The sequence below is a fragment of the Schistocerca piceifrons genome, chromosome 1 (assembly GCF_021461385.2).
Source record: "Schistocerca piceifrons isolate TAMUIC-IGC-003096 chromosome 1, iqSchPice1.1, whole genome shotgun sequence".
NCBI classification, from domain to species: domain Eukaryota; kingdom Metazoa; phylum Arthropoda; class Insecta; order Orthoptera; family Acrididae; genus Schistocerca; species Schistocerca piceifrons.
In genome coordinates, this window is record NC_060138.1 from 999,617,231 (window position 1) to 999,643,264 (window position 26,034).

Sequence of the window (26,034 nt, forward strand, 5' to 3'; positions counted from 1 at the left end):
CTTTTACTTCAACGTAAGGGTGTCTTCCTTTGCCAGGGCCAGTGAATTTGTTTGTAATAACGATAGTCGCAAATAATGTCAATTTCTGTTCCTTCCAGAAACGAACGTTTCCCTCTGCTACATTGAACTCTTTTCCCACCCTTCTTTTACAACATATTTCAACATAAAGAATTACCAGGTGGTTATAATTAAATTTTCCTTGTTTCACACGTTATAACACGGAAACTACACTGAAGAGCCAAATAAACTGGTACACCTGCCTAATATCGTGTAGGGCCTCCGTGAGCACGCAGGAGTGCCGCAACACGACATGCCATGGAGTCGACTAATGTCTGAAGTAGAGCTGTAAGGAACTGACACCTTGAACCCTACAGGGTTATCCATAAATCCATAAGAGTACGAGAGGGTTGAGATTTCTTCTGAACAGCACGTTGCAAGGCATCCCGGAGATGCTCAATAATGTTCATGTCTGGTCAGTTTGGTGGCCAGCGGAAGTGTTTAAACTCAGAAGAGCCACTCTGTAGCAATTCTGGACGTGTGAGATGTCGCATTGTCCTCCTGCAATTGCCCAAGTCCGTCTAAATGCACAATGGACATGAATGGATGCAGGTGATCAGACAGGATGCTTACGTATCTGTCACCTGGCAATGGTATCTAGGCGTATCAGAGGTCTCATATCACTCCAACTGCACACGCCCCACACCATTCCACCAGCTTGAACATTGACATGCAGGGTCCATGGATTCATGAGGTCGTCTCCATACCCGTACACGTCCATCCGCTCGATACGATTTGAAACGAGACTCGTCCGACCAGGCAACATGTTTCCAGTCATCTACAGGCAATGTCTGTATTGACGGGCGCACGAGAGGCATAAAGCTCTGTGTCGTGCAGTTATCAGAGGCATACTAGTGGGCCTACGGCTCCAAAAGCCCAAAACGGTGATGTTTCGTTGAATGGTTTGCAAGCTTACATTTCATGATGGCCCAGCATTGAAATCTGTAGCAATTTTCGGAGTGGTTACACTTGGGTCACGTTGAACGATTCTCTTCAGTCATCATTGGTACCGTTCAAAATTGTTCAAATGGCTCTGAGCACTATGGGACTTAACAGCTGTGGTCATCAGTACCCTAGAACTTAGAACTACTTAAACCTAACTAACCTAAGGACATCACACACATCCATGCCCGAGGCAGGATTCGAACCTGCGACCGTAGCAGTCGCGCAGTTCCGGACTGCGCGCCACGAACCGCGAGACCACCGCGCCCGGCTTGGTACCGTTCTTACAGGATCTTTTTCCGGTCGCAGGGATGTCGGAGATTTGATGTTTTATCGGATGCCTTATATTCACGGTACACTCGTGATAGAGTCATACGGGAAAATTCATTCTTCATCGCTACCTCGGAGATACTGTGTCCTATCGCTCGTGCGCCGACTATAACACTACGTTCAAACTGACTTAAATCTTGATAACCTCCCATTGCAGGAGCAGTAACCGATCTAACAACTGCGCCGGACACTTGTCGTCTTATATACGCTTTGCTGGCCGCAACGCTGTATTCTGCCTTTTTACATATCTCTGTATTTGAATACGCATGCCTACACCAGTTTCTTTGGCGCTTCAGTGTAAAGACCGTAGGAGGGCCGAACTTGGTAGCATTAATGTCAAGCACATGGGGAAGAGAAATGAAACAGAATCTGTTCAATTGAAACACTTTTAATGTGCTGCTACGGCACATCATACCGTTACATACCGGTACCATTACTGCTACAAAAGGGGCTCAATACGGCGGTCATCAGTGTCCAGAAAGCGCAGGATTTCATTCTGCACAGCAGAACGAAGCGTGTCCGTAGGTATGCTGGTTACCTCCCGTGTATGCCGCGTTTCAGATCAGCACATGTGTGAATGTTCCTCTGGTAAACCCTGTCCTTCAGGTAGACCCACAAGCAGAAATCACAGGCAGTGAGATCAGGTGATCGTGACGGCCAAGCTTTCGGAGACGATCAGCTGATAATTCAATCGTTTCCAAATGTATTTCGGGGAAGCAGATGAACTTCACGAGCGATGTGCGGTGGGGCCCCATCTTGCATGAAAACTGTTACAAGTTCAATGCGTCTCTCTCCTGTAGGTCGATTAGGACATGCTAGCGAATCATATCGCAGTAACCCTGACGAGTCACACTGCACGTCTTTGGTCCTTGAGCGCCAACTTGTTAAAAAAGGACTGCCAATGATGAATGTAGCAGTGTAAACACACCATACGGCGACACGTTCACCATACAGAGGAACTTTATGCACTGTGACTGGAAGTGAAGATCCCCACACTCGGCAATTCCATTTTTTCACCTCATCCGTCAGAGAAAAATGAGCCTTATCCGCCCATAAGATGGTCCAAGGCCATCCCTCGTCAACTTGCGAGAAAGTGTAGAGCAAAATCAACACGTCGTTGTGCTGTACATATGGATCTTATACGGATACCATTTGAGAACGGTTCGAAGCACCTTCCGTACAGTGGACCACGGGATGTTCAACTGTGGTGACACAGCACGCGCACTGCCTGGCAATCGGGAATTGCGCGCAGCGTTGTCTGCCATAGTAACAACGATTTCATCAACCACCTGTGGAGCAACCGGAAATCGGACTCTTCCCGGAGCGACGCCCAGTTCTCCAGTTGATTCGAACTTCTTCAGCATTCTCCGCACAGCAGGTGGAGAAAGAGGACCCTTCCGTTATACTTTCAGCAGGCGATATTCTCGAAGTGCAGCTGCAGCATTACTGTTACTTTGAAAATAGAGCTTCACCAATAGTGCCCAGCTTCTCTTGTCCAAGCTCATGTTGACACGTCAGCAAGTGCATTGCGACTGGTCAGGTCTGTGAGACTGTGAATCACGATGACTGATCACATCACCTGGTGGCCATAGTTATAACTAGACTGGCGCTGTGACGCATGCAAATCATGTACCCCATACTCTGGACATTAATGCTACCAAGTTTGATACTCGCACTGTAATTAGTTTTCGTGTTATAACATGTTAAATAGGGAAAGTTTAATTATAACCATCCGGTACTTTACGCCTGAAAGTAGCATCATACGCTGTTCTTCCCTGCTTTCCTTCTGTTTCGTGACTACCTAATGTAAACACGCTACGTAATAATAGGTCAAAAATAATGTAACGAAGTTGAGAATTACAACAACGCATTGTGACGTAAGAAACAATACCTGAATTTCAGTGATGTTACCGATGAAAGGCGGATTCAAGTTTTTACTCGAATGTAATGTGCCAGCAAATCTTATAGGCACCCCAATTTTGATTACTGCGTACGGTAAAAAAAAGGGCGCATTAGATTCTCGTAAATACGGTAAAAGTATATGTTAGCCAAGGCTGCAGGTTGCGCCGATGTTGGTTGGATGATTGATTTGGTGGAAGAGACCAAACAGCGAGGTCATCGGTCTCATCGGGTTAGGGAAGGATGAGGAAGAAAGTAGACCGTGTCCTTTTTCAGGAACCATCCCGGCATTTGCCTAAAGCAACGTAATGATGCATGGCCATCTTACCCAAGTATATGGGGAACCCTTGTTCCATGAATGTAAGGGGGAAACTTGTTTCATGCGTCTTATTTCTAATAGAACATACAGAGACGGGAAAAGTCAGTTAACGGGTGGATATTGCCTTGAAAAGACGTCACAAGATGATCATGAACAGAAGAAAAAGGAAGGTAGCGGAGTGTCGTCGAAATAAAATCAGGTGATGCTGTGAGAATGTGACTGGAAATGAATCACTGATTGTATTAGACCTGATCTGATAGATGGGGAGGCAAACAACTGAGCATATCAGAGAAGGATGTAAAACGGAGACTGTCAATAGCAAGAAAAGCTCTCCTGAATTGGAGAACTTTGCAAACGTATAAAAAATTTAAACTTTAGCAAGCTTCTTTTTTTATTTTGTGAATAAAACTGTCTAGATCGCTTATTAAGATTTTTCGGCTACTGTCCTCATCAGATACTAAAAATCTTAAAACTAATAAAAGAAAGTTCTGTGTCAGTAGTAAAAGCCATGCCTAATGACATAGAACCTTCTCATGTTGGACCGATGGCCTTTGTAGCCTGGTTCCTTCAATCCCCCACAACCAACCAACTTTCTTATGTTACGTAAGTCCTCCCACTCCATGAGTATGATACAGCAACCTTACTGATTATTTTCGGTAAACCTAGACTGTTCTTCTCATCGAAAATTTATTTTATTAGTTTTAAACTTTTTTATGTCTGATGATGGCAATTGCCGAAACGTCGTAATATATGTAGTAAAATTTTAACGAACTATCTAGGCGTTTGTATTCACAAAATATTCTCAATGGTCGCGGACTGATACAGGAAATTCATTTCCTGTATTAGAAAGAAAAAACTATGGATACATCGGATAAAAGAAATTTGTTCCAACTTGATGAAGAGAAGGGTACAACCTAAGGCATCATGTTTGTGGAGGGAAGCCTGCAGGTGTGCTAGGGACCGTAGAGGGAAACCAGGATTTAAGTACATAACCTAGTTCAAATGGGCGTAGCTTGCGGTAATTATGATGAGGCAAGAAGACTGGTACAAAAGTGATTACAGTGGAACGATGCACCAAACCAGTCTCCCGGATGAAGACGACAACAATAACAACAACAACAGAACGGACACTGCCTGAGGCTCTGAGCACTATGGGACTTAACATCTATGGTCATCAGTCCCCTAGAACGTAAAACTACTTAAACCTAACTAACCTAAGGACAGCACGCAACACCCAGTCATCACGAGGACACTGCCTGAGTTCAGGTACTTACTATATACACTTGACATGGTAGCAAGTGAAAAGCAAAGTTCCTGTACAACCTCAGAAGTACAGCATCGCGCACCCATGACGTGAGTCGTTGTATGTAATTACGGCAGCATTAGTCCCAAAAAATAATGCTGCATTGACATAGTGAAGGGATGATTCTTGCTTTTTATGGGTGACAACGTTCATTTCCACTGAAATACCCACGTTACTGAGACAATGAATTGTTGCGGACATTGCATGAGACGCCAGCTTGAGTATGTGACAAACAAGATATCTATTCATCTTCTGTTACCCGTATGGGGAATGTTCACAAAGGTTGAAACGTATGAAGGATAACAAATACTGTTTCTTTATCTTTTAGTATACATGGACTAATGAAATTTATTGCCAACACATAATAGTACCGGTTCCCTGATGGAGCGAATAGGCGATGACGTCCCGCCGCAGCACTAGTTCAGATTGAGGAAGGGAATCAGCCGTGTCTTTTTCGAAGGAACCATTCTGCCAGTTGCCTTAAGTAATTTAGGGAAACCAAGGAAAACCTGTGACCGTTGAGCTGGACGGGGATCTCAACCGTCGTCCTCTCGAATGAGGGTTCTTGTTGTTTCCATGCGCACCGTCGCTCGGTCGGGTTTCTTGAACGGAGGTCATCCGTGGCGAGGAATGTGTGCCATACCATCGAAATGCAGGGACCATTTACTCTTGTTATTGACATCGTCCCAATATTTATGGTAAAAAAGAACATCAGAATAATGTTAAATTCTTCCATCGCTACTGTTGGTCAGTGCAAATACAGACGGGTATTAAGTTATCGGCGAAGTGAACACTACTATGAATCGATGAAGTGCGTAAATTGGAGAAGATATCCAGTGAAACAGGTGAATGGATGCCTCTGAATAAATGTAAACCCTTGAACTTACAATAGCTACGGACACCCACCTGATGTTGACAGATCATGGGTAGTCAACTTTTTCCACATGCCGCCCACTATTGTATCTCTGTTAGTAGGAAAATTTTAGGACCACGCACCAGTTCCACAGAAAAGTGATCCATGAAGTAGGGAAGTAACTTAACATTGTAAAATTTGGACGGCAGAATTACAGCAAGTTAAAGCATATAACAATAATTATTTACCAAATATTTTTATGTCTAAATTTTGTGAAAGCACTGAAAAATAGTTGTAAAACACCTACGGCCTAACACCCACTACGAAAACTGAAGCGTCCACTAGTGGACCAGGTTGACTACCGTTGTGGTAGATGGAGGATTCTTCACAAGCCACAACATGCCATCATGAATGACTTCGTACAGGCCAGTATTTCAAATGCTGCAGAATCCGGTTTTCGATAGGATATTATTATCCTGATGATATCTCTCACCATTTTGAAACTACTGGTAGGAGTATATATACCGTATATATGGCAGCAATAGCTATGTTAAAATATAAGTAGTATTTTACCCTAATATAGACGAAGTGGACATCAAACGAGCAACCCAACGGCCACAGGCTTAAGTGGTAAGTCTTTGGTTCAAAGCGACTGATCCGTGAGGAACGACCAAAAAACATTCAGATTTACTTGGAATTTGAAAACACTAGATGGAAAACACCATTGACGGACAAGTGGTTGTTTTAGTGAACTGAAAATCACAGTATTCTCATGGAATACTTACACGCTAAATTCTAGGTTAGTTTGTGTGCAAACACCGCTATTGTCGTAGTGGCATTCTGGTAAATGATTATCTTCAAATTTCTAGAGGGCGCTCTGAGATAACGGTTCTGACCGCTACAGCACTCCGTTTCGAAACTGTGCCTCGTAGCCTATCGAGACGACCGTTAACAAACAACACAGCTACGAAAAATAGAAGTTATCAGTGATTACTCGCAAATTAGAAAACATCGAAGTTGCAAGTACAGAAACTGCCTCTAATTAGAAGCGTGATAAACAGCGCTTGGAACGTGCTGCTATTTCGTCATTTGCCTGTCGTTACTGATATGGGCGTTCCTCTTGCTCAAAAAATCGTTGCCTACAGTTTTACAGCACTAGTACAGTTTTATTTTCGTATTATAAGCTTAACTGATCAATGCAATTATATTAATCTTTAGGGCCAACAGCGTAATATATGTGTGATAAACACCCGATTATTGGAAACATGCACCAAAATAGCTGCTTATAATTACTAATCTTTATTCACGACAGACTGTTTCGGCATTTATCGCCATTATCAAGTACGTCTAGATGATTTTACGTCCACATTACGTCATTAGTAAACCGTCTTATAACCGTCACTGTTTTTATAACACGATAAAAGACGTAAATATGTCGAAAATAAATCGCCAATTAGGTGTGACAGTCGTTTGACGGTTCCTCTCTTACGACGCTATATGTTTACATTATAGGTAAACATATAACGTCGTAAGAGTGGAACTGTCAAACTCATTGCATTACAGGTAAAATTGTCATCTTATAAAAACAGTGACAGTTGTAAGACGTTTCACTAACGACGTAATATGGACGCCACACCACTTTAGACGTACCTGACAATGGCGATAAATGGCGAAATAGTTCACCGTGAATAAAGATTAGTTATTATAAGCAGCTATTTTAGTGCATCTTTCTAATAATCATGTCATTATCAAACAATGATATTTGTTTTCAGTCAGAAATTTGTTACAGATTATTCACTGCGTATCTGTGTCCTAAATGCTAAGAGCGTTCGGTAAGTGTAGTCAGCATTGCCTCACACACTATTGTTTTTACTTATATCACGGTGGCAAAACAAAATAAATCTATCGGCTTTTACAGAAATTAGGCAAAGAATGACTTAAATATATAACTTTAAAAACCTCAGCCGATCCAAAAATTGTGCATATCTTCCTTAGTAAGATCCACCGTCTAATTCCACGCGAGGTATATTTCACATTAGTTAATGTTTTAGAATACTTCCTACTACTTCTTTCCAACCAAATAAAAAAATTGTCAGTTGCACGTCAGTATAGTTATGCAGTTATTGACATGAAGGTGCACGTTACGAGCCTTGGACAATAATGAAGAATTGGAGAATTGGCGGAAACGAACTTAGGTAAATTGATGATATCACAAATGTGTGTTTTCTTAGAAAACAAATCACAAGCAAACTTGTAGTCCCAGTGAGTCAGATATATTAATTATCTTTTAATAAGAACACATTCCCTTTCGATAGATCTTCTAAATATACATATGTTCCACAATACACGATTGCTTTGAACACTTCACTTTCGGATCCTCCTATAGGCCCTGAACTGATATTCCGTCTATAGTATCAATCTGTTTCTAACTTATACCCAATCATTAACTGAAAGCAAAATTAAAAGCTGTCGAAACATTTAATTTTCAACAGCTTTTTTTTTTTTTTTAAAAAAAAAAAACTGTGCACTTCCCTGAGTTATTGCAGGGATGCGTACATTTCTTAGTTTTCTTTATTATAAACTATTTTTGGTTATGTTGCCACCAAACACTGATTTTTATTATTATTTTAACACTTTGTTTCATAGGGTGATCTACTTCCTAAAGGCTGTAGCAGATCGTACAATGTATGACTGAATTTAAAAAGTGGTAATTCCCGAAGAAACAAAATACTACTAGCTTTACATCTATTCCCTCGTTGCTGCTGTTAAAATGAACATTAAGACGGACATATTTCCATGGTTTTACAGATTAACTAACACAAATTTACGTTTAGATGTAAGCTGTGAAGGTCTCACCTCACACATCACTCAGTATAGAATATACTGTATAATGTCTTCCGGCTGTATTTCGGTAATATTAGTTTAAAACTTTCACAAAACATAACATGAACTTTAGGACTATTGTCACACCTCATTTTGTGTAATAAATATAAATTTGTTAGACATTACCTTCCGGCAGTTCACTTGGTGAAGTAGCTGTGACATCTGATCAGTACATGACTAAGTAATTCACGACAAGCATATAGTTGGAGTTCTACCTTTGAATGCTTCTTGTTTTGGACTGTCAGCACTTCACACAGTTCACTTTGATGTATAATGTATAAAAGCAGTGGTTTTAGCAGTCCTCTGTATTTAAATGTATAGATAATCAAGATATTTATGAAAATACACAGAAGAAACCGGACACCTGGCTGAAAATGACTTACAAGTTCGTGGCGCCCTCCATCGGTAAAGCTGGAATTCAATATGGAGTTGGCCCACACTTAGCTTTGATTACAGCTTTCACTCTTGCAGGCATATGTTCAATCAAGTTCTGGAATATTTCTTGGGGAATGGCAGCCCATTCTTCACAGTGTGCTGCACTGAGGAGAGGTATCGATGGCGGTCGGTGAAACTTGGCACGAAGTCGGCGTTCCAAAGCATCCCAAAGATGTTGTATAGGATTCAGGTCAGGACTCTGTGCAGGCCGGTCCATTACAGGGATGTTATTGTCGTGTAACTACTCCGCCACAGGTCGTGTATTATGAACATGTGCTCGGTCGTGCTGAAAGATGCAGTCGCCATCCACGATTTGCTCTTCAACAGTGGGAATCAAGAAGGTGCTTAGAACATCGATGTAGGCCTGTGCTGTGATAGTTCCACGCAAAACAACAAGGGGTGCAAGCCCCCTCCATGAAAAACACGACCGTCGGGCGGGATTAGCCGAGCGGTCTAGGGCGCTGCAGTCACGGACTGTGCGGCTTGGCCTGGCGGAGGTTCGATTCCTCCCTCGGGCATGGGTGTGTGTGTTTGTCCCTAGTATAATTTAGGTTAAGTAGTGTGTAAGCTTAGGGACTGATGACCTTAGCAGTTAAGTCCCATATGATTTCGCACACACACACACATACAAAAACGCGACGACACCATAACACCACCGCCCCCTAATTTTACTGTAGGAACCACACGCGCAAGCAGATGAGTGCACCGGGCATTCGCCATACCCACGCCCTGCCATCGGACCGCCACATTTCGTACCGTGATTCGTCACTCCACACAGAGTTTTTCCACTGTTCAATCGTCCAAGTTTACGCTCCTTACACTAAACGAGGCGTCATTTGGCATTTACCGGCGTGATGTGTGGCTGATGAGCAGCCTTTCGATCATGAAATCCACGTTTTCTTACTTCCCGCCTCACTGTCATAGTAGTTGCTGTGGCTCCTGATACAGTTTGGAATTCCTGTGTGATGGTTTGCCTATTACACATTACGACCCTCTTCTACTGTCGGTGGTCTCTGTCAGTCAACAGACGAGGTCGGCCTGTAAGCTTTTGTGCTGTACGTGTCCCTTAACGTTTCCACTTCACTATCACATCAGAAACAGTGGACCTAGGGATGTTTAAGAGTGTGGAAATCTCGGGTACAGACGTATGACACAAGTGACACCCAATCACCTGACCACGTTCGAAGTCCGTGAGTTCCGCGTAGCGACCCATTCTGCTCTCTCACGATGTCTAATGACTACTTAGGTCCTTGATTATTTGCATTTACTTACATGTAGGACGAGAAGTCTACTAAGAATCTTATATGTATATACATACCTGAATAATTGGGACAGTAATTCTATTCCTAGTTATAGGGATCAAATGTTGAGGATAAGTTTGTTATCATATTCAATTTAGATTTTTTTATCTCAATTGTTGTTTTTTCTGCTCTGTAGCTGGTAGTAGGTGGCAGCACAATGCACCTAATATGAAAAACGTTTGTTTTTGGGTGTGTCCGGATACCTTTGATCACATAGTGTATTAAGCCACTATTAGCTCATAAACAGTAGCTTCACTTGAAACCTACATCCTCAATTATTTGCTGGATGTATCCCAATCTCTGTTTTCTTCCGCAGTTTTTACCCTCTACAGCTCCCTCTAGTACCATGGAAGTTATTTCCTGATGTCTTAACGTGCTTTATCGCCCTGTCCTCTCTCCTTGTCAGTTTTTTCCAGATATTCCTTTCCTCTCCGATTATGCGCAGAACTTCCACATTTCTTAACTCATCAGTCGACCTAATTCGTCTGTAGCACCACATCTCAAATGCTTCGATTCTCTTCTGTTCCGGTTTCTCCACCATACAGTTTCACTAACGTACAATGTTGTACTTCAAACGTACATTCTCAGAAATTTCTTTCTCAAATTAAGGCCTATGTTTGATGCTAACAGACTTCTATTGGCCAGGAATGCTCTTTTTGCCAGTGATAGCCTGCCTTTGATGTCCTTTCACTGACCGTCAAGGGTTATTTTGCTGTCATAGGCCTGTTAAGGAAAAAAAACAATGTTGGACGAACGGCCACAAAAAGAAGTCAAGCGACCGAAACCGCCATAGTGAAAGTATCTTATCTTTCTGCCATCTACGCATGTTCTAGGACTACCACTGCAGCTTCAATTCACAACATTGTGCTGATTCACCTTTTCAGACGAATCGAATGTTCCAGTAAAACAATACCAATGGCCGTTATTTATGTTTTATTTTTAAGCTACCAGTTTCGACGGTACACTAAAATGTTATTTCGGCATCAAAGGCGAGTGTGTCTCCTAAGGAGTCAGACTCAAATATCTCTTGCATTTCCTTGCAGGAAATCGACAAAGTTCTTGATTCAGCTAACTTTCGTAAGTCTTCTACGGAGAATTCGTCGCGCGCTTCGTGAGAAAACATCCCTAACACAGTCCATCGTTCCCCAGTCTGGCCCTGAGCGGCTATCTCTCGAGTAGATATGCACAAATAACATTCATCGCTTAAGTTCGCATACAATTTCTTCGTACCGTAGAATAAAGGTGTTGCAATTTGGAATTTCATTCACGTCAGCTATAAAAACTGGATGATTTTTTTTAATCCAACGAGATTTGACAACACATCAGTTAGCTTTAATGTGTGCTGTGCTGTTTTTGGCAAAGTTGTTCACGAGCATTTTACTGTTTTCAAATGATATCGTTATTGTCAAATAACGGTTATGTAATTGTTATTGCGCCCGCATCTCGTGGTCGTGCGGTAGCGTTCTCACTTCCCACACCCGGGTTCCCGGGTTCGATTCCCGGCGGGGTCAGGGATTTTCTCTGAGTCGTGATGGCTGGGTGTTGTGTGCTGCCCTTAGGTTAGTTAGGTTTAAGTAGTTCTAAGTTCTAGGGGACTGATGACCATAGATGTTAAGTCCCATAGTGCTCAGAGCCATTTGAACCATTTTGAATTGTTATTGCCACGTGATGGTCCCATAAACCAAAAGGCCAACTAGACAAATAAGTCACTAGAAAACATTCACAATTTTTCTTTCCGCTTATTTACATATGAAGTTGTTTTGTCAAGCGGCTGAATAACTTTCGTAATCGTTCCGCTGAAAGCGTCGATTCTAACCCATGAAAAATACGACCACTGGATCTCACAACGTTAAACTTTAGCAATGGGAGAAATATGTGCATAGTAGCGTATTATCTGGTTACATTCCGTTTAGAAAAATGTAGAAAGGCAAAACACCATGTACAGTTGTAATACTTGTATCGGTCGTTAGTTGTCGTCTCTTTGGGCAGTTATTGTGAGGTGAGCGTTGCTGTTAAATACGAATACATGCACGTTCGATGACGAGACACCCACTACTCTTACTGAGATTCCGCCTTCTTGTTCGTGATGTAAAATGTAGCATCGGTCTCGTTGGTTAGGGTAGGGCAGCGGTGTGTTTAATTGCTGTAAAAAATAAACAGCTTACGTCACCATGATAGGAACGATCATCCTGGTATACTGCTCCTCATTGTGCACCACAATGCTGCCGAACCAGATGCTTCCTAGGTCTGCCTTGTATCTCACATTACTGAGTTTGGCCACTATATCATTTATGGATTTTGAAACAACTGCCAACTGCCAATTCACGGACAAAATTATCTGTCTTATCTGTTCGTTATTCGTGTTATAAGTCAGTCATCAACATTGCGTTCATGGATTTTGGGAGTATAAACACAAGGTAACTTGCCTATGAACGCCTGGAAAAATACTAACAATTTACATCAATTTTATACGGCTCTAACTAAAAAACGTGAACTCTTAGTAGGATGAAAATTGTAGGACAATAGGAGTGTTTCTTGCTGAACTTTACGATATGCAATTAATCGCATTAGTTCTGGCGTTGACATTAATACCATTTTTATGAACATCAGTAAATTAAATTTTTATATGCCTGTCTACACTTGGGTGCTATGCAGTGACTAACTGTCTTACTTAGATGCTTGGAGAAAGTACACATTAACAATATGTCTGTCTAAAAAGTAGACTACAGTGATGTCACATCAATCAGAAGCTTTTATTCTAGGAAGTTTGCATCTGATAATCAAAATTAAGGTTTCATTTATATAATTAATCAGTAAGTATTTTCCTTCCTACTGCTAGTATGTTAGTGTCTGTAGTCTACTGTCCAAACTGTACGCTGAAACATCCAAAGAAATTTGAGACCTCTAGCTCAGACGGATTTTTTGAGCGTAAAATAAACAAGTCAGAAAATGTAATTCTCTAGAAATTCAATTACAAATTATCTATGACTCATCTGCGTTGTTCCTAAAATATACCGGTTGCATAATGTTCTTGGTTTACAAGTTCATCTTCTCTCTTCCTTTTCTTGTTTCTCCTTGTTATTCTGGCCTATTTAGTTGCCTCGAGGAACCACTTTCAGTTTCGGCCACACCCATGGAATCAATTACCAATAGTTACTGTCTCACATTAAATTCGGAATATATTCCTAACGACTCTACAACGTCACATCTGTTAATTGCTCCAGATTAAAACAAATCAGAGGCGTAATAATTTTCAAGAATGTCAAAAAGAGCAGCAAAACGAACGACAGAAAAAGAATATAAGGGAAACAACGCTCGCGTGACAAGGAAACCATGTGAGCATCGAAAAGCGTACCCCAGGCAGGGCTGTCAACTAGAAAAGGAGATGCACATGTTTTCGAACAAGAGTTTAATGACAACAAGGCGTTCGAAGGGAGCGGGAACTTGGGCAAAGACGCATACCAAGAAACCCTTAAGTTGATTTCTGAACAACAAAAATGGTTCAAAATTGCTCTGAGCACTATGGGACTTAATATCTGAGGTCATCAGTCCCCTAGAACTTAGAACTACTTAAACCTAACTAACCTAAGGACATCACACACATCCATACCCGAGGCAGGATTCGAACTTGCGACCGTAGCAGTCGCGCGGTTCCGGACTGAGCGCGTAGAACCGCTAGACCACCGCGGCCGGCTCTGAACAACAATCCGATGTGTAATTCAGTTCTTTTAACCATCATTTTGTTCATAAATCTCTAAATATCGGCCGCGCGGGGTAGCCACTCGGTCTGAGGCGCCTTCACACGGTTCGCGCGGCTTCCCCCGTCGGAGGTTCGAGTCCTCCCAGGGCCATGGGTATGTGTGTTGTCGTTAGCGTAAATTAATTTAAGTTAAATTAAGTAGTGTGTAAGCCTAAGGACAGATGACCTCAGCAGTTTGGTTCAAATGGTTCAAATGGTTCAAATGGTTCTAAGCACTATGGGACTTAATTGTTGTGGTCATCAGTCCCCTAGAACTTAGAACTACTTAAATCTAACTAACCTAAGGACATCACACACATCCATGCCCGAGGCAGGATTCGAACCTGCCACCATAGCAGCCGCGCGGTTCCGGACTGAAGAGCCTAGAACCGCTCGACCACAGCGGCCGGCAGCAGTTTGGTCCCATAGGTACTTACCACAAATTTCCATTTTTCTAAATACCTAAATTGTCAGCCGTGGTTGGCTGGTTGGTTGATTTGGGGGGGGGGGGGGGGGTGGGGGGCGACCAAACAGCGAAGTCATCGGTACCATCGGATTGGGGAAGGGCAGGGAATGAGGTCGTCCATGCCCTTTCAAAGGAACCATCCCGGCATTGGCGAAAGCGAAAACCTAAATCAGAATGGCCGGACGTGGGTTTGAATCGTCGTCCTCCCGAATGAGAGTCCAGTGTGCTAAACACTGCGCCATCCCGCTCTGTGGCAGCAGTGGTGGGTGTGCGCCGGGAGCGCAGACGGTTGTGCAACGCGCGTGCACGTCGGCCCGTCTCGTACAATGGGTATATTTAGAGTGGCGCGACGTCTGTGCATTCAGACACTCGGGGGAAAAAACAAAAATAAAGGGAGAGCCGTCTGGCGAGGTGTGGCGGCGCGTCGCGTCGCGGCGCCGGTGACACACGGCGAGGCGAATAGCGGCAGGGGGGGCCGAGGGAGGCGGCGAGCGGGCCGTGCGCCGGACGTTGCCCTTCCCTCCCCTCCTGCTAAACTACTACCCTCTCCTCTCCAACACTGTGCGCCGCCGACCAAATCACTCCCGCTCCGGTAATACGACAGTTGACTGCGTAATAACTTAGAAACCGGGGTCCACGAGAAATATGGGCCCTGCAACGAACTTATGACGTCACACTAGTCAGCTACGTACGGGGTGTTCAAATAGTATCTCCGCAGTGCTGTAGGATTGTTAGCCGCGCGTGCCGTATGATTGTTCAAATGGTTCAAATGGCTCTGAACACTATGGGACTTAACATCTGAGGTCATCAGTCCCCTAGAACTTGGAACTAACCTAAAGACGTCACACACATCCATGCCCGAGGCAGGATTCGAACCTGCGACCGTAGCAGCAGTGATATGATTTACTAGTAAACTGTAACGGAGGGTATCAACATTTCATAACCAAGATAGAAATGTTCCTAAGCGAGCGCTGTGTTCTCATATGTACCATATAAGCCAAATTACAGAACATAGTAAACTATATCTTCCAGTTTTCTCCAACTCTTGAAATCTTAACTTGTCACAGGTAAATCCATATGGAGAGATTACAAAAGTCAAATTCGACTTTTATTTACACCTTGACAACACACCACCTCTCCTACATTGTTGTTGTGGTTTTCAGTCCTGAGACTGGTTTGATGCACCTCTCGATAGTACCCTATCCCGTGCGACTTCTTCATCTCCAAATATCTACTGCAACCTACATCCCTCTGAATCTGCTTAGTGTATTCATCTATTGGTCTCCCTCTACGATTTTTAACCTCCACGCTGCCCTCCAATACAAAATTCGTGATCCCTTGATGCCTCAGAACATGTCCTGCCAACCGATCCCTTCTTGTAGTCAAGTTGAGCCACAAACTCCTCTTCTCCCCAATTCCATTCAGTACCTCCTCATTGGTTGCGTGATCTATCCATCTAAACTTCAGCATTCTTCTGTAGCAGCACATTTCGAAAGCTTCTATTCTCTTCTTGTCCAAACTATTTATCGTCCATGTTTCACTTCCATACATGGCTACACGCCGTACAAATACATTCAGGAAAGACTTCCTGACACTTAAATCTATACTCGATGTCAACTAATTTCTCTTTTCCAGAAATGCTTTCCTTGCCTTTACCAGTCTACACTTTATACCCTCTCTACCTCGACCATCGCTCCCGAAATAGCGAAACTCCTTTACTACTTTAAGTGTCTCATTTCCTAATCTAATACCCTCAGCATCACCCGGCTTAATTCGACCACATTTCATTATCCTCATTTTGCTTTTGTTGATGTTCATCTTATGTCCTCCTTTCAAGACACTGTCCATTCCGTTCAGCCGCTATTCCAGGTCCTTTGCTGTCTCTGACAGAATTACAATGTCATCGGCGAACCTCTGAGTTTTAATTTCTTCTCCATGGATTTTAATACGTACTCCGAATTTTTCTTTTGTTTCCTTTACTGCTTGCTCAATATACAGATTGAATAACATCGAGGATAGGCTACAACCATGTCTCACTCCCTTCCCAACCACTGCTTCCCTTTCATGCCCCTCGACTCTTGTAGCTGCCACCTGGTTTTTGTACAACTTGTAAATAGCCTTTCGTTCCCTATATTTTACCCCTACCACTTTCAGAATTTGAAAGACAGTATTCCAGTCAACATTGTCAAAAGCTTTCTCTAAGTCTACAAATGCTAGAAACGTATGTTTACCTTTCCTTAACCTATCTTCTAAGATAAGTCGTAGGGTAGTATTGCTTCATGTGTTCCCACATTTCTATGGAATCCAAACTGATCTTCGCCAAGCACGACTTCTACCAGTTTTTCCATTCGTCCTCGTCTATATACTAGCTGCCCAGCTAGTGTTCGTACTCTGCATAACTACACAGCCTTTCTTATCCAGAAGCATGTTGGTCTTGGCTTTTGATGTACATATATGAAAATGTGCTTTTAACTCTCCTAGGCTGAAATGTTTTCATCAGCAATACTTTTGACGTGCTTGTCTCAACGACCCGAGGAAATAAATGCGGACACTGTACAGGCTCAGAAGTATTCTTTTTCTAACTCTTAATTAAGTAGAGAATTTGTGTTTTTTTATTACTCACAGTTCATCTTGCTAAAACGCTCACGTTCTTAACGAAATATCAGTAGACTACGCAGGAGAAGGATGGAGTCAGAACGGCATTTAGAACTTACGGTCGTATCGCTCTAAAGACTGACCTTTCAAGCCGAGTGCTATAAGTTAAAAGGTATCTTATTGACCACAGGGTGGATATAAAATATTTAATTGCCTGAACGGTATTCAGGCACAGACCTCATCCTCAGTGGCATATGTTATGCACGTTCATATCAAACGTCGTACATGTCAATTATAAAATCCTTACGAAGTGAAACTGAAATGGCACAAGCTGCGACATTGTCGCGAATAAAACAGTGACCCGTATATAGAATAAATTTCCTTTAATTTACGTCTATGGTCACAAACGTTTTGTTCACAGATTACCGGCTTCGATTTATAATGACCATCTTCAGATCTGTGTTTTACAGAAACCGAGACCTAATGTACTGCAGCCGTAATGGCATCGTCAAATGTTAAATGCAATGGTGGTGCTGATTTTGCCGGTAATCTGTGAACAAAAAGTTTGTGACCATAGACGTACATTAAAGGTTCGTGACCATAGACCTAAATTAAAGGAAATTGAAACTCAAATGGATTTAGATACAGAGAACCCCGTGGTTATTTAAAATAGTATTATAACCACGTATAGGTGATCTCGGAAGGGTCGAACATCTGTTCTACCTCTCAGTTCACAAGTCGTCGTGAGTACATGATACAACTGTCAAACGCCATATGATGCGTGTACTGTGAGGTGGGACAGATGTTGGATCCTGTCGTGGTCACGCAGACATGGTTATAGGCATGTTTTAAACAACCAAGGAGTTCTTTTCAGTTTGACGTCATAGGAATTCTATCCCTGACATGCACGTCCTCTGATATGGACGTACACATTATGTACAACTGAGGATGGGCTCTATGTTCAAATATCAGTCTGGCCATTAAATATTTTACGCGCAGATGGTGATGTACATAAAGTTCTTTTATAAATACTTACAAACACAAGATTTTCGAATGCTATATCTCATTATCTGCCAGGAATTACCATCAGCTCTTTGTACTTTTAGATGTATACTATGTTTAAGAGTACTCTTATTATAAAACAGGCCGAGAACAAGTGCCTCACTAATCACTATAGTGCTACCGAATTACGTTCATCGAGAGGTGGTGAAATGGAACCGATTACCACGAATTTCAGCACCGCACACTTACAAAATTTCTGCACGTCGCACTGTTTACCGTGTGCAGCAGTCTCTGGTTCCAACATTATGGAGTCCCAGCACTTTCCAGTGATGATGCTCAGGCACAGCTGTTGACTGTGTGGAGCGTCGTAGCGTCTTAGCATCTGTCAGCGGATTGAGAGAGCTACTCCGTGACGCTTTCGCGCTTTTTAAACTAATCTGTGACAAAATATGCTGCTTTTCTTTCGATCTTCTCTACTGCCTGTATCAATTTTATCTAGTAAGAATCCCAGATTGCGGAACAACACTCAGGTATCGGTCAAATGAGGGGTTTGAGAGCAGTTTCTGCGTAGGTCGACCACATTTCCCGAGAATTGCTGAAATGAATTTGAGTCTGGCACCAGCTTTTCCCATAATTAGTTTTACATAGCAGTTCCTCACTGTCCAGTCACATTAGTGTGAACATCTGTCGGGAGACATAATAACCGTCTATTGCAGCGTGGACCTCTGTGAGACGTTCAGAATGAGAGTCAGTGAGTTTCTGGAAGGTACCGACAGGGATATAGAGACATATCGACTCCTGTGCTATGGCTACCTGCGTTAGGTTTCTCAGTTGGGGATCCACGGCGGGTACACCCCGATCGAGGTGGTCCTACTGGATCTTGGTTGGGTTTAAATCCGGGGATGTTGGTGGCCAGGGGAGCACGGTAATTTTCATCCTGGTGATCTTCGAATTACGCACGTATTCTGCGACCTCGGCATCACGTTGCTTTGTCCTAATGGTAGATGCCATCATGCAGAGGATAATCAGACTGCACGTAGGTGTGGACGTGGCCCCACGGATGGATGTAAACTTGTGTTAACCCATTGTGGGTTTCAGGATGACGGGATCACGCAGGGAATGCCACGAAACATTTCACAGACTTTGACGTTCCCTTCTCCCAGCTAGACCTTTCCGACGGTTGCTGCAAGGTGTTCGCTTCCAGACGTTTCACTCCATGTGCGTCAATGGCCAGTCGCCCGCTGGAGCATGAAACGTGATTCATCTGAAAACACCTCCTATCGCCACTCAGTGTAAATCCAGATGCAGTTGTGGCGTGCAAATTCCAGCCTTTGTCGACGATGAATAGCAGTTAGCATGGATGCATGAACCAGGCCCACACTGCGGAGGCTGAACGATTGTTGAGGAGACACCGCTCGGAGCCCTAGGTTCATCTCGGCGGTCAGTTGCTAATCTGTTGCACGCTTATGTGCCTGTACGCATCTCCGGAACCGTCGTTTACCACTGTCATCAACGGCTCGTGGGGTGCCATAGTTGCCACGGCGCCTGTTTTACACTACTGGCCATTAAAATTGCTACACCAAGAAGAAATACAGATGATAAACGGGTATTCATTGGACAGATATATTATTCTAGAACTAACATGCGATTACATTTTCACGCAATTTGGGTGCATTGATCCTGAGAAATCAGTACCCAGAACAACCACCTCTCGTCGCAATAACGGCCTTGATACGCCTGGGAATTGAGTCAAACAGAGCTTGGATGTCGTGTACAAGTACAGCTGCCCATGCAGCTTCAACACGATACCACAGTTCATCAAGAGTAGTGACTGGCGTATTGTGACGAGGCAGTTGCTCGGCCACCATTGACCAGACGTTTTCAATTGGTGAGAGATCTGGAGAAAGTGCTGGTCAGGGCAGCAGTCGAACATTTTGTGTATCCAGAAAGGCCCGTACAAGACCTGCAAAATGCGGTCGTGCATTATCCTGCTGAAATGTAGGGTTTCTCAGGGATCGAATGGAGGGTAGAGCCACAGGTCGTAACACATCTGAAATGTAACGTCCACTATTCAAAGTGCCATCAATGCAAACAAGAGGTGACCGAGACGAGTAACCAATGGCACCGCATACCATCACGCCGGGTGATACGCCAGTATGATGATGACGAATACACGGTTCCAACGTGCGTTCACCGCGATGTCGCCAAACACGGATGCGACCACCATGATGCTGTAAACAGAACCTGGATTCATCCGAAAAAATGACGTTTCGCCATTCGTGCACCCAGGTTCGTCGTTGAGTACACCATCGCAGTCGCTCCTGTCTGTGATGCAGCGTCAAGGGTAACCGCAGCCAGGGTCTCCGAGCTGATAGTCCATGCTGCTGCAAACGTCGTCGAACTGTTCGTGCAGATGGTTGTTGTCTTGCAAACGTCCCCATGTGTTGACTCAGGGATCGAGACGTGGCTGCACGATCCGTTACAGCCATGCGGATAAGATGCCTGTCATCTCGACTGCTAGTGATACGAGGCCGTTGGGATCCAGCACGGCGTTCCGTATTACCCTCCTGAACACACCGATTCCATATTGTGCTACCAGTCATTGTATGTCGACCAACGCGAGCGGCAATGTCGCGATACGATAAACCGCAATCGCTATAGGCTACAATCCGACCTTTATCAAAGTTGGAAACGTGATGGTACGCATTTCTCCTCCTTACACGAGGCATCACAACAACGTTTCACCAGGCAACGCCGGTCAACTGCTGTTTGTGTATGAGAAATCGGTTGGAAACTTTCCTCATGTCAGCACGTTGGAGGAGCCGCCACCGGCGCCAAACTTGTGTGAATCCTCTGAAAAGCTAATCATTTCCATATCACAGCATCTTCTTGCTGTGGGTTAAATTTCGCGTCTGTAGCACGTCATCTTCGTGGTGTAGCAATTTTAATGGCCAGTAGTGTAGATACTGCCATTTTGGCATGCACACTATGTTTACACCGCGGCGACATGCAGACAGTTTACGAACTTAGCTATTTCGCAAATGTTTCCGCCCTTGGCCCGAAAGCCAAGATCTCGCCCTTATGGACGTTTGATAAATCGCTCCGTTTCCTTATTACGACAACGGGTGTACGGTTTTCCGCGTTCCTTGCGCGTTGACGTGGTACAGAGACGTTAGTCACATTAATGTGTACTTTAAGTAGTTCCTGTCGCATAGTACCATATATTTTACGTTTGTGACTGTTCCCAAGGACTGCAATCAAACAACAGGTCTTTAAAGCGGGACACACACTGGGCGGCGGTAGACTGGTTCTCTTGAATAATGAGATAATACTGATTGGATCGTTCTAACAGTCAAGTATTCACTGCTATTTCTGTGTTACTTGTACGTGATCCTGGATTCTAATTAATTAAACATAAAATTAGCAACACCACTGAAATATGCTTATACAACTATTACAACTAATATCAGGGAATCCAACTCTAATAAATGGCGATAGGGGGAAATTGCGCTGTGGGCTGCAGCTGCTAAGGACTCGAAGGAACAAGAAAAAGGCGGGACGAGGTATGCAAGAATACAAAAGACGGTTTAAGAAACACTGGCATGAATTCCTTCGAATAAGAAGGACAATGAAATGTGAGCCTGGGTAAGGGCGCTGTTAATGAAAGAAAAAATACTGCATCCACTTGTGGGCTATTGGAAAAGTTGTTTTGCTGTAACTCTGATGAGGTTACTGTGATGGCAGCAGAAAGTGCTTCAGCCGGACGCAGTCAAGAAATTCGTAATCGACTCACAAATTCGTCTTGACATTCCATGCTCTCGAACTTAAGATAAGAACATTACCTGGCTGCATTCCAGTAAGTTATTTCTATGTTGTCGTCGTTTTCAGTCCGAGAACTGGTTATGTGCAGCAGCTCTCCACGCAATTCTATCCTGTGCATGTCTCATCATCTCCGAATAACTGCTGCAACCTACATCCTTCTGAATCTGCTTGCTGTATTCATCTCTTTTTCTCCCTCTACGATTTGTACCCCCTCAAAATTCCCTCCAGTACTAAACTGGTAATCCTTCGATGGCTCAAAATGTGCCCTACCAAACGACACCTTCTTTTAGTCAGGTTGTCTCACAAATTTCTTGTCTCCCCAGTTCTATTCAGTACCTCCTCATTAGTTATGTGATCTACTTATATAATCTCAAAAGCTTCTACTCTCTTCTTGTCTAAACAGTTTCTCGTGTTTGTTTCACTTCCATACATGGCTACACTCCTGGCATATACCTTCAGAAAACGCTTAACACTTCCATCTATATTCGATGTTAACAAGTTTCTCTTCTTCAGAAACGCTTCTCTTGCCGTTGCCATTGACATTGCCAGCGTACATTTTATATCGTCTCTACTTCGGCCATCACCAATTATTTTTCTGCCTAAATATCAAAATTCATCTCCTACTCTAAGTTTCTCGTTTCTTACCATAATTACTTTCGCATCAACTTTTTAAATTCGACTACATTCTATTATCCTTGTTATGCTTCCGTTGTTGTTCGTCTTATCTCTCTCCGTTCACGTCCTCTTCCAAGTCCTACGCTGTCTCTCACAGAATTACGTCATCGGTAAACTGCTTGCTCAACGCACAGACCGAAGAACATCGGGGATAAGCTACAACCCTGTCGCATTCCCTCTGAAACACTACTTCCATTTCAATTCTTATAACTGCCCTCTGGTTTTTGGACAAATTGTAAATAGGCTTTCGGTCCCTATATTTTATCCTTGCTACCTTCAGAATTTCAAGGAGAGTACTCCAGTCAACATTAGCAAAAGCTTTCTATAAGTCGACAAACGCTGTAAACGTAGGTTTTCCTTTCCATAACCTATCTTCTAAGATACTTCGAAGGGTCAGTATTGCCTCGCGTGTTCCTACATTTCTTCGAAATCCAAACTAATCTTCCCCAAGGACGGCTTCTAGCAGTTCTTCCATTCTCCTGTAAAGAATTCGTGTTAATATTTTGCAACGATGACTTACTAAATTGATATTTCTGTAAATTTCACACCTGTCGACAACCTTTTTCCTTGGAATTGGAATTATTACATTTATGTCGAAGTCTGAGGGTATTTCGCCTGTTTCTACATCTTTCACATCGGATGAAAAAGTTTTGTCGTGGCTGTTTCTTTCAAGGTTCAAATGGTTCAAATGGCTCTGAGCACTATGGGACTTAACTTGTGAGGTCATCATTCCCCTAGAACTTAGAACTACTTAAACCTAACTAACCTAAGGACATCAGAAACATCCATGCCCGAGGCAGGATTCGAACCTGCGACCGTAGCGGTCTCGCGGCTCCATACTGTAACGCCTAGAACCGCTCGGCCACCCAGGCCGGCTCTTTCAAGGCTATCGGTAGTTCTAACGGAATTTCATCTACTCCCGGAGCCTTGTTTCGACTTAAAGCTTTCAGTGTTCTGTGAAATTATTCTCGCGGTATCGTATCTCGTCCCTTCAAGTTAACCTCACTTGTACAGAATGTACTCCTTCCACCTTTCCCTTCCTTGCTTGGAATTGGTTTTCCACTTGAGTTCTTGATGTTCATAGAGCTGCTTCTTTTTTCTCACAAGACTCTTTTAATTCTGCCGAAATTTTGGTGACATTACTATGACGACAGCACAAACTGTTTCAACCATAGTCAGTTAGGAAATCCATAATAGTCACAAATTTCGTTCGAGATGGTGATCAGTTATCATTTGACTGTCGTGTTGCAGGTGAGGGCGGCAGCGCGCCGCGGCCGGACCCGCGCTGGCTGTGCGAGAGCCTACGCTGCCCGCCTATCGTCTCCCCCGTCTGCGGCGTCGACGACACCGGCGAGCTGCGCACCTTCCGGACCGCCTGCCACATGGAGCTCGCGCTCTGCCACGAGAAAAAGTGTAAGTACTCGCAGCCCGCGCCTCCGCACAGCAGCTCTCGACCGCCCCGGTCGGCATCGAAGTGTGCCACTAGCTCAAAAATGGCTCAAATGGCTCTGAGCACTATGGGATTTAACTGCTGAGGTCATCAGTCCCCTAGAACTTAGAACTACTTAAACCTAACTAACCTAATGACGTCACACACATCCATGCCCGAGGCAGGATTTGAACCTGCGACCGTAGCGGTCGCGCGGCTCCGGACTGTAGCGCCTAGAACCGCTAGGCCACCACGGCCGACTGTGCCACTAGCTTCCACGCCCCTGTTGAGTCACTCAGTACTTGCTAGTTCGCTACATTTTAACGGTAATCTCAAACGCTACCCCTCTACAGCGTGTATCAAACAGAATCATCCGATTTGGCATGTCTATATTTCTGAAACCAATAAACACACGACGGGCGTTTGAAAAGTCCGTGCAAAAATAAAAACTACTTACGTGTTTAGGGTAAACCTTTTTTATTTTTCTACATAGTCTCGTTTTACATCTACATCTACGTGGATACTCTGCAAATCACATTTAAGTGCCTCGCATAGGGTTCATCGAACCACCTTCACAATTCACTATTATTCCAAACTCGTATAGCTCGCGGAAAGAATGAAAACCTATGTCTTTCCGTACGAGCTCTGACTTCCCTTATTTTATCTTGGTGATCGTTCCTCCCTATGTAGGTCGGTGCCAGCAAAATATTTTCGCATTCGGAGAAGAAAGTTGGTGATTGGAATTTCGTGAGAAGATTTCGTCGCAACGAAAAACGCCTTTCTTTTAATAATGTCCAGCCCAAATCCTGTATCATTTCTGTGACACACTCTCCCGTATTTCGCGACAATACAAAACGTGCTGCCCTTCTTTGAACTTTTTCGGTGTACTCGGTCAGTCTTATCTGGTAAGGATCCCACACGGCGCAGCAGTATTCTAAAAGAGAACGGACAAGCATAGTGTAGGCAGTCTCCTTAGTAGGTCTGTTACATTTTCTAAGTGTCCTGCCAATAAAACGCAGTCTTTGGTTAGCCTTCCCCACAACATTTTCTGTGTGTTCCTTCCAGTTTAAGTCGTTCTTAATTGCAGTACCTAGGTATTTAGTTGAATTTACAGCTTATAGATTAGACTGATTTATCGTGTAACCGAAGTTCAACGAGTTCCTTTAGCACTCATGTGAATGATCTCACACTTTTCGTTATTTAGGGTCAGCTGCCACTTTTCGCACCATTCCGATATTCCTTCTAAATCGTTTTGCAGTTTGTTTTGGTCTTCTGATGACTTTATTAGTCGATAAACGACAGCGTCATCTGCAAACAACCGAAGACGGCTGCTCATATTGTCACCAAAATCGTTAATATAGATAAGGAACAGCAAAGGGCCTATAACACTGCCTTGGGGAACGCCAGAATCTCTTCTCTTTTACTCGATGACTTGCCGTCAGTTACCATGAACTGTGACCTCTCTGACAGGAAATCACATATCCAGTCACATAACTGAGACGATATTCCATAAGCACGCAGTTTCACTACGAGCCGCTTGTGTGGTACAGTGTCAAAAGCCTTCCGAAAATCCAGAAATACGGAATCGATCTGAAATCCCTTGTCAATAGCACTCAACACTTCTTGTGAATAAAGAGCTAGTTGTGTTTCACAGGAACGATGTTTTCTGAACCCATGTTGACTGTATGTCAACAGAACGTTTTCTTTGAGGTAATTCATGGTGTTCGAACACATACACTACGTCCAACGCTGTTCAAATTTGTTGATCCCTTCCGAATACCTGGAATTGTTGGAGACTGCAATATAGCTATTAGTATCTGAAGTCACCTCCTCGTTTGAATAAAATCTTTGTCCCACCAGACATTTCTTCAAATTGGGGAACAAATAGTAGTCCAAGGGAGCCAAGACTGGGGGATAGGGGGGATGTGAAACGAGCTGGAATCCTATTTCCATTAATTTCGCGACCACAACTGCTGAGTTGTCT

General features: G+C 43.4%; 1 protein-coding gene across 1 annotated transcript in view; it reads left to right on the forward strand.

The window, feature by feature from the left end:
- Window positions 1–26,034, forward strand: part of LOC124802076 (agrin-like) — an 85,227-nt gene that overhangs the window by 44,222 nt on the left and 14,971 nt on the right. The window contains exon 2 of the mRNA XM_047263121.1: window positions 23,873–24,034. Within this exon, the coding sequence (XP_047119077.1) occupies window positions 23,873–24,034 (162 nt within the window). The remainder of the gene's footprint in view (window positions 1–23,872; window positions 24,035–26,034) is intronic.